At 40.2% G+C, this 9,187-nt stretch overlaps 1 protein-coding gene across 1 annotated transcript; it reads right to left on the minus strand.

Moving 5' to 3' along the window:
- Positions 1-190: 190 nt before the first annotated feature.
- thoc3 (THO complex 3) lies at positions 191-4,599 on the minus strand. Its single transcript, XM_022760275.1, has 6 exons — positions 4,420-4,599; positions 3,594-3,750; positions 2,678-2,882; positions 1,425-1,586; positions 1,151-1,251; positions 191-668 (listed from the first exon to the last, which is right to left on the minus strand). Exons 1-6 carry the CDS (start codon positions 4,597-4,599, stop codon positions 505-507), a joined length of 969 nt encoding a protein of 322 aa, XP_022615996.1. The 3' UTR covers positions 191-504.
- Between the last annotated feature and the right edge of the window lie 4,588 nt (positions 4,600-9,187).

Below are 9,187 nucleotides of genomic sequence, written 5' to 3' on the forward strand. Positions count from 1 at the left end.
ACATATTTGATAGGCATTAACATTGACATATGTGATTGATACTGATATCAGGTATCAGCTCGTCAGGTTCTCACAGACCACAGTAAAACCTGACCTCCAACCGAAACACAACTCGCAGAATTTCTTGACTTGATTTTGTCAAATATCAAATGTAGTAATTCAGCAATCATGGATCGAGACAGACAAGAACTACAAAGAGACCAGTTTTAATATCAAAAACAATGCGTATTTTACATAAAAACAATATATTACAGCACAGGGAGTTGTGTTTTTATCTGTGTATAAAAACAGGGGAATGAAGCTGGTTGTTAAAGGAAGGTTAGGGCAGCTGCACCATCTGCTGGTGGCTCAAGGTTACTGCTGCTTTAGGAGACTGAGCAGCAGCATCCTCTGGGCTCTACAGAATATTTTTGTTCCCTTGTGATGCCTCCTTCACTTTGCTCAACTTCTTATGGTCGCTAAGACACGAGAGAGCAAACTACTTTGTACAGGTACAAACTTGTCTCAGGAGTCGTTGGGGAGGCCGAACAGTTTGACGGTGCCCGCCTCTCTGTTGTTGTCGTACTTGCCCTCCTTGTCATCGCAGGCGTAGGCCAGCAGCGGCCTCTTTGGGTGCCAGGCGACAGTAAATGTTGGAGAGTCACACTGAACCTCCCACAGCTTCTCTCCTACAAACAGACGACACGAGAAGAAGTGAAAAGTGTGTCAAATTATTTAAGAGCAAACACAAAATCTGCGATCATTAAAAACTGGCACAGTTAAAAAGGCAGCAATCAATAAAAAATTACCCTGAAAAATGTGCTATAAAAGGAAATCAACTGTATTTTCCAAGTACTGATGTTGATTTCTACTTGCAGTCTCAGTCTGCAATCAATTTCCAGAACCTTTCAATAATGTTCAAGGTCTTTTTGTGAAATTACAGGGCACAAATGGGACCTGTTAGGAGTTTCTAAGTGTTGTTGAGCAGCATATTTAACTAGAAAGTAAAAATCTCTAGACATTTAAGACCTGTGAAAGCCTTTCTACAATTTTAAGGTTGTTGTTAACAAACAAAGAAAAAAAAGACAATCCTTTGTCAAAGTCCCAGATATCACAGACAAACAGCCTGTTTGCTGTTTTCCTCTCTGTCATGGCAGATCGCTGCACTGACCTGTTTCCACCTCAGCGATGTCTATGAAGTGATCCTCGGAGGCCGAAGCCAACATCTTGCCGTCATGACTGAAACTCAGAGTCCTCACCGGCCAGTCTAACCTGCAATAAAAACAAATTTTCATAATAATAATAATAATAACAACATAATAACATTTTCATATCTATTTATCAATAAATAGAAAATTCCAAAAAAGAGAAGACTATTTTTTAATGTGGCTTTCTATTTATACATGAAGCACAACAACAACACACACACACACACACACACTGACCTGGAGAAGCAGCGGACACACACCAGCTCCTCCACATCCCACAGGCTGACCAGGGCGTCTGCACTTCCTGTGGCAAAGTATTTTCCTGTGGGGTCGAACTTGATGCAGATGCAGTTGGACGGGTGAGCGTTGATGGACTGGATGGGCTTCAGCTCTGGATAACTGCAAATCAACCAAACAGTTTATTTCAGGTCTGATAACATCACAGCAGCAGAGATTTAACACTTACAGGATCTTCACACCAGGTGTTTTTATTGGAGATGTTTAATTTAAATGCCTTTTAACTCATGAGGAAAAAAGTGCCATTTAAAGGTGCTCAGAAAGGTGTTATTAAGATGTTAAATGAAACTAGAATTGTAAGTGAATAAGACAAACTGTAGATGACCCAAGAATCATGAGAGAAAAGCTCTGTTTACCTGGGAGGCTTTTCCTTCGGTAGCCACGATGTTGCGTTGAGACGAGTCAGAAATTAAAAACGTGAAAATAAAAACCTCAACGCAAAGTTTTTGGTAGAAGTCGCAGTCCCTTGTTTGAAAAGCTGAGCAGAATAAATGAAGTCTGCTGTCTCACATAAGTATGAAACTTATATTAGTTTATATTGCTTTAATATCTAACTAAATAAAACAGCAGCAGAGGGAACATGATGCTGACAGTTAGACAAGAGGAGGAACAGTTTGTTTCAATTTTTAAAACGCAGGCTACACCTGTCAAACAAAACAAAAGCACACTGCAGTTGAACAGTGGTCATTTTACAGGTGAGCACAAAGATCTTTTCTCACGACAAACGGAGCTGCTCCACTGTCTGTGGATACCTTCATAATCCAGCGCAATCCAGCGTGCAGAGTAAGTGCAGCCCCTCAAACCAGCAGGATGATCCAATAAATGAGCTGCCTGAGAGACATGTGACGTCTGTTTACCATAATTTGGCTGACTGAGGCCTCACTGTACAAAGGTCACCCTGATGAAAGCAATGTGACAAAAATATTCAGGGGAACATCATAGAAGAAAACACCTGACGGTCAGATTCTTCTGCCGACTTCACTGCTGTGGCATGAATTTTTTAAAAACTACAAATCAAACACCAACAAGTAACCAGTATCTACCATCACACCATCAGCAGACAGTGGCAGCTGGCAGGTGTGTGAAAACTGACTGAGAGCACAGTTCTCACACAGCTTTTGCAGAATAAGTAAACGAGCTTTTGTTTCTTGTCGAATCCCACTTTCACAGTTAAGTTTCTGTTGAGTTCTTACCTCAGAATATTGATGCAGCCGTTGCCGTTTGTGAGGAAGAACATGTCGTTGTCGTTGTTCCAGGAGATCTCGTTCACCTCGAACTTGAACTGTTCCTCCGCCTTGGAGCGATGAGTCTTGGCGTCGATGAAGGTCACCACGTCATCTTTGTTGCCAACAGCGATAGTCTGACCATCAGGGCTCCAACAGATGTTGATGTTTTCTCCTAAAAATCATTAGAGATTTTTTTTTTTTATTATTTAGCTGGGATTCTGAGGTTCGCAAAAATAGTCTTTAATTACATTTTTGATCGTTCTTAGTTATTTTCCTCCCTCACACAATAATGAAATGTTTCTTCATCAGCCACCTGTCTTAAAAATCTGTTGTTGTTGCTGTGTTATGAATTATGTATACACCAGCAAACAGAATAAAATCTCTACAATCTCTTCAAGCGGTTTTAACTTTACATGCCCTAACAAACTCCCTAAATTAAATGACAGGCTTTGCAGTATATATTTTCCTTTTTTTTTTTTTCACATGGTCGGAGAAAAATGGAGCAGCTGGGAGGAAGCAGGGCGTCTGGTGGGTTCTGTCAGTAGTAGGAGGTGTAACTCAGGATGTGTTACTGTGAAGACAAGCGTCTGGAGTCCTGCTGTTAAGCTCGTGGCTGAATCACTTCCGCAGAAGTTCACACATATTATTGCTGTTTACATGTCTACCTTCATGGTAATCAAACCTCATATCTTGCTCCACTTTGACCAACTTCATCCAGTTTGAAAAGAGCAAAACAGACAAGGAATAGTCTTTGTGTGTTTTACTTAGACACGCTGCTCCATAGGGGGCTATTTTCCATCTATATTTCTATTTGTATTATTTTCTTTACATAAAAATGAAAAAAAATTGCTAATGGTATATGATTTTGATGATTAAGTCTCACCTTTTGTATTGACGGTGGCAATGCATTTGGTGGTGCGGACGTCCCATATGCGGATGGTCTTGTCTCCAGATGCTGTGACAAACAGATCAGGGTTGGTCGGATGCCAGCAGAGCTGATCTACGCTGTCACCATGACCTCTGTAGTTGTTCTCTTTCACCTATGGACAGAGACAAAGTCAGACTTAACAGGTGCATCGGCCCAGTTACAATGAGCCTCTCTGCAATAAACCCTTACAAGATAAGTAACACATTTGTATGATTAAGATGATACTGTACAGAGACCACATTAAATCTAAATAATAATAACTGAGCTACACACTGGTTGTTTCCATTTTTTATTAATCATATGCCAATTTATATAAGTAAAACAATGACTTAAGCTAATTTAGGACGAAGAGAAGCTAATATTTTCCATTAAGCCTCGTGTTTCTTAAGGCTTAAAGAAATTTGAGATGGAGCAGATATTTAAAGCAACATAATTCTGCTTTGAGTGTTGTTCACTTTGCCTTTCATTCCGTGCATTTCCTAACTATTCTAACACTGTCTTCAGACTTTCATTAGCGAGACTGTGAGCTAAGACTGAGAGCTAACGTTAAAAATGTGAACTTTTCTCAAAGGAATCTGGCTTAGTATTTTTACATAATTAAAGCGATGGTGAATTCGTGGCTATGACAAGCGTTAATTTATAAACCCAGTCGTGTGCTGTAGAGGATTATCTACAAGGATGTGACATATTACAGCTCACTGGCCTTAGCCCTGCACGCCCATTCATTCACTGAAAAGAGGCTAACGCTAGCATGCTAGTCGGGAGCTGCACAGCGACTCACCAAACGGTCCTTTTCGAGAACAAAAACGCTGGCTGTTTTGTCAAAAGACCCAGAGGCGAGTCTCCTGCCATCACAACTCCACGCCACCGAGTGGACCTTCGCGGTGTGAGCCGGGAATTCTCGACTTTTGCTGTTATTTTTGAAGCTCTCTTGCATTTCTTGGTAGTACTGCGACGCCATCTTGAAACCCTACGTAATAACTTAGCGGCGGCAGGAAACCGGCGGTGTGTCACTATACCGCCACCTTGTGCTTAGGAGTACGAACGAAAGCTCTACTTGTTAATTCTGTTTGGTTAATTAAATCAATTACGTTTCTTCAAAACAAGACAATTAATGCTCTTAATTTATATTCCACAAAGTCCCAAATTTGATTAGAAAAGTTGTGTCCAAACCCTACGTTCAGTCTATAGTCCAAACCACGTAGCACAATGTTTCAGTTTTGATAGGAAAATAATTACAGCAGTTAGTCCCGACCAAGTGATTTGATTGGACGAGAGGCATTCCATGAGTGCTGATGCAGATTACTGGGACTTTTCACTACATGTGTCACTCCGCTTTACAGGTGTTCTATTAACAGTTAATTAGCGTTACATTAACGGTCGTTACAAACAGGGGCCAGACATTGTAAACAACATTGTAAACATTTAATCTAACTGTGTCAATGACTAATTTCCACTGCTGCCACGTAAAAAGAGGCAAAGATTTTTCTGATGTTACTATTTTGAATTTACATGACATAGGTGGGGAATGAATTTGGCATTTAACAGCATTACTAATCTCAAAACCTATTTTTGTTACACTATGCCGGAGTATAGTTCATAGATTTAATGTTTAAATGACAAATAAATCCAGACCAGTATGTGATGCTGTAAGTATCAAGTCAATGTCTTCACTTCTCTGAACTGAATATTAGGCCAACATAAGAACATATTATTATTATTATTATTATTATTATTATTATAACAGATCTTCTGCCTTTCTGAGGGCAGCTCTGAATTTGTTGGTCTCCACTATCTTCTTTGTGTGCTCCTTCCCTTTCAAAAGTGTAGCCCTCATCTTGCATCTCGCTCCAAATAAAGACAAACACTGCTTGTTTTATTTTGAATTGCAATTTATTTCAAGTGATGCTAAAATGAAAATCCATGTTTTAAAAAACTTTTAACACTCCATTTATATCCCAAACACACACAATATCTATAGTCACCCAAACTCTGCCAGATACAGTAAATCCCTTTGTTAAGTAGCCACTTGGTTGACAACTATGCAAAGACCCAAAATGTAACCCAGCTGCAGGACAACTCTACAGCCGTCTGAAGGCCTGTGCAAGGCCTCGATATGCATAATATTCACACCTGTGACTGTTAAATAGCTCTGACGGGTTGTTTTATGTGCAGCCTAACAGTTCATTACCTCCTTAACATCCGGTCCTTTGCATTAGAATAAAATACACGGAGGGGACAGAACAAAATGCACTTTTATACGTGTGTTTTAAGAAAGAATGACAAGGTGTGAAACCATCATACAAATGTGCCTTATGTAATTGCATACTCTTCAAAATTGTTCTTAAATGTGTCAGGAAAAGCTATATATAGACAGCAGGCCCTACGAAATAAAAGTCAAGGAATGCACGGTGAAATGTGTAAATGTGAGCGTGTTGACCGAGTACAGAAACAATGAGGGCGTCTCAGAAGAGGTGCATACAGGACTCTGGCCTCAGTGCTGATTCAGTGGAGGAAGGCATGTGGAAGACATCTTATCTCTGGTGGAGGGACTATGACGATATCTCATGAGTTTTAACACCACAAAATGTTAATTCTGGACGTATAGGTTTAGAGGCAGGTGTCTGTGGAGAGGTAGACAAAGTACACAAGCACCCGAGTCTTCCAAAGCTGTTCTAACCATTTGCTTATTTCACCATTTGAAAAAAAAAAAATGGCTCGTCTGTTTCTCCTATATGTTTTCTTATCAAGGCGGGTTTGTCCCACGGACCCTGAGAACATTTCTGTTAGCTGTGATTTAGTTTGAGCTGTGCTGCTAGGTGGGTTTCCATCCAAATGTAGCGCAATTTTTTAACTGAATTAAAAGAAGAAATGCGCATTTCCATCCACTGCTGATATGCAAGTATTAGAGTTAATGAAGATAAACAGCAGGTGGTGCTTTTCCCAGTCAGATGCCACTAAACCATTTGCATACCTGCTACGCTAACTTCTCCAGCTCAGCCGAGCATTAAAACATTTTTACAATTTCAAGATTTTCTTTGAATTTCTTTCTTTTTTTTTATGCTCAAATTAAAAAACAGGATGGAAACCCACCTACTGTCGTTGTTGTTGTTGTTGTTGTTGTTGTTGTTGTTGTTGCTGTTGTTGTTATTGGAGAAACCTCTTGTTCTATTCCTCTAAAAACCTCACATTCATGTTCCCTGTTTGTCCGACTTCCACACCAAAGCCTTACACTGACACACTGATAGTCGACACGCTGAAACCTGAACAGGAGCCTCAGCAGCTGAAGAGGAAGAAAGGACCCGTGCCTTCCCACATGCAGAGCTTTCTGGACTTTTTGTTGTTTTGTTTTTTGTTTTTTTTAAACCCTGGTTGTAAAAGTTGTTCCTGGTTGTTTTCACTCAGCCTCCCTCCGTTTAGACTCAGGAAGAGGTTGGATTAAAACAGAACGTGATCCTCTAAATACCTGGATACTACAGTCAGGGCTGCACAATGAACACTTCACTCAAATACAGACTGGGGGGGGGGGGGGGGGAAAAAAAAAATCTCATCTCCAGGTCCATTTATTTTGCTTTTTCTGGAGCTTTCAGCCACATCTCATAGCCTTCATTAGTGGATGTAGTTTGTTTAGAAAAAACAAATCAAGTGGAACCTGTGATACGTTTTTTTGCCAATCAATCTAACTGGGGAAACTCCAGAGCAAAATGATGTCACGACTGACGGCCTGATCGCCATGAAATTTGGTGTCCTTGTTCGTGTTCCCAATAGAATGAATCCTAAAGATTTTTGGTGACCTCCTGACCTTTCCTCTAGCGCCACCATCAGGCCAAAACCTCCACTTTTACATATTAAACCAGTTATATACCTGCCCACAGTTGACTTTAATAACACTCTGATCTTTCCACTAGCGCCACCCTCAGGATAAATTTAACATTTTTAGCTCCACCACTGGAAAAATCATCAGCATGTTTCTTCCATGATTTGCTGGGTGTAAGAACATAGGATTAGTCTTTAGTTTCCATGCTGATCACTAATCCAAACACCCCAGAGACAGGGAGGAAACATGCATGATTTAAAATCAACCAATGACAAAAATATCACAATTTATCAACATGCAATTTGTCTTAATTTAGAAATTCTCATTTGTTTTTGTCCCAACCTTAATTTAGCACTTTCTTTTTTTTTTTTTTACTGCAGCATATAACGAAGTAAAATGTGTTTCAGTATTGCAGCTGATGAAGCTGTTGATTATATATAAATCAATTGTGCAGCCCTCACGACGACTAGGAGTAAAGAAGAGGTGGAGGAGAAGCAGAAGAAGTTGTAGAGTACATTACAGTGCATTCCTTCTGATGACACAAAGTCATACTGAACAGATCCTTTGTGCATCAAATAGAAAAAAACAAACAAAAAAACATCAACCTAAAACTTTGCAGTCGTTGTACAAGTCGAAGTGTTTGAAGAAAAACCGAGGCTCTGTGCAAAAAAAGTGCCGCTTCCCTCAAACGGTTCAGTCAGTCTGTCATCAAGGATCCACAGGTTCGTATCGAGAAAAGACGTGACGTTCAGCAGGTTGATAAATGCTCCGGTTACTGGAGAACAACGTAGAATATCAGCCACTGTAGAAAGCTTCACACCGACTGCTCTGCGCTCCCACGGGTGTGTCTGTTACGGGACATTTAGGTGTTTATCACTATCAACTTTATTGAACTGTAGAAATAAGCAGCTGAAATCACCACTTTTGGTTTTTGTCGATGTGTTTTTTTAATGTATCTACAAGATTCACCACAAATAACTGTCTGGTTATTGGAGATGATAAAGTCTGGAAACTGAATGAGAGCGTCCGTTTTGGACATGTTGCATTAAACCAGTGGTTCTCAGACTTTTGCAGAGGTAAAACTACACAGTGTTTAACTGAAGGGGAAAGGCCACCATTAGAAAACAGGTATGACAAATAAATGTGATGTAAGTTTTCTTGTTTCCTACCCTGGTAAGATTCATGTCTCCTCTGAGACTCACGCTGCGACCTCCTCTGACCCCTGGTCGGCAGAACTTTCACCCTATCACCGTTTTACCTTCAGTTTTCGAAGACGCATCGCACACATTGGACTATTAATACTTTGTTTTCTCTTTATAGAAAAACCTCATTTACAGGCCAGACGGTGTAATGCGCTAATGAGACGTGACGGGCAGCAGTTGCATTTATATGGATACTGAAAACACGAGTATGAAAATACTGAGTGAATTGAAAGAAGCTGTTCAACCTGCAAACTCATGCTGGAGCTGGTTTGGATGGATAAGAGTAACAGTCTGCATGTGTGTTAGTAACAGCTGAGCAACAGTCGCAGTCAGTGTTTGAGAACCTTTCTACAATGGCTGGACGTGTTGGGGTGCGTTCACACCAGGCACACTGTGAACATCGGTTCATCTAAACTCCCTCGTTCACGTGAAGACTCGGTAAATTAGCTACATGTTAGTCACGTGACTTTTCTTTACAGGTCCTACTGCAGTTAGTTTTTAAATGGTTAGTGTTAATCAAAAAAAAAAAA

This window comes from Seriola dumerili, unplaced genomic scaffold (assembly GCF_002260705.1).
Source record: "Seriola dumerili isolate Sdu_G_001 unplaced genomic scaffold, Sdu_1.0 BDQW01000331.1, whole genome shotgun sequence".
Taxonomy (NCBI): domain Eukaryota; kingdom Metazoa; phylum Chordata; class Actinopteri; order Carangiformes; family Carangidae; genus Seriola; species Seriola dumerili.

Coding starts and splice junctions, on each gene's coding strand:
- thoc3 (XM_022760275.1), bottom strand. CDS start 4,599: ATGGCGTCGCAGTACTACCAAGAAATGCAAGAGAGCTTCAAAAATAAC. Junction 2,883..3,593: donor TGCCACCGTCAATACAAAAG/GTGAGACTTAAT, acceptor AATGATTTTTAG/GAGAAAACATCAACATCTGT. Junction 1,587..2,677: donor GGCTGCATCAATATTCTGAG/GTAAGAACTCAA, acceptor GTTGATTTGCAG/TTATCCAGAGCTGAAGCCCA.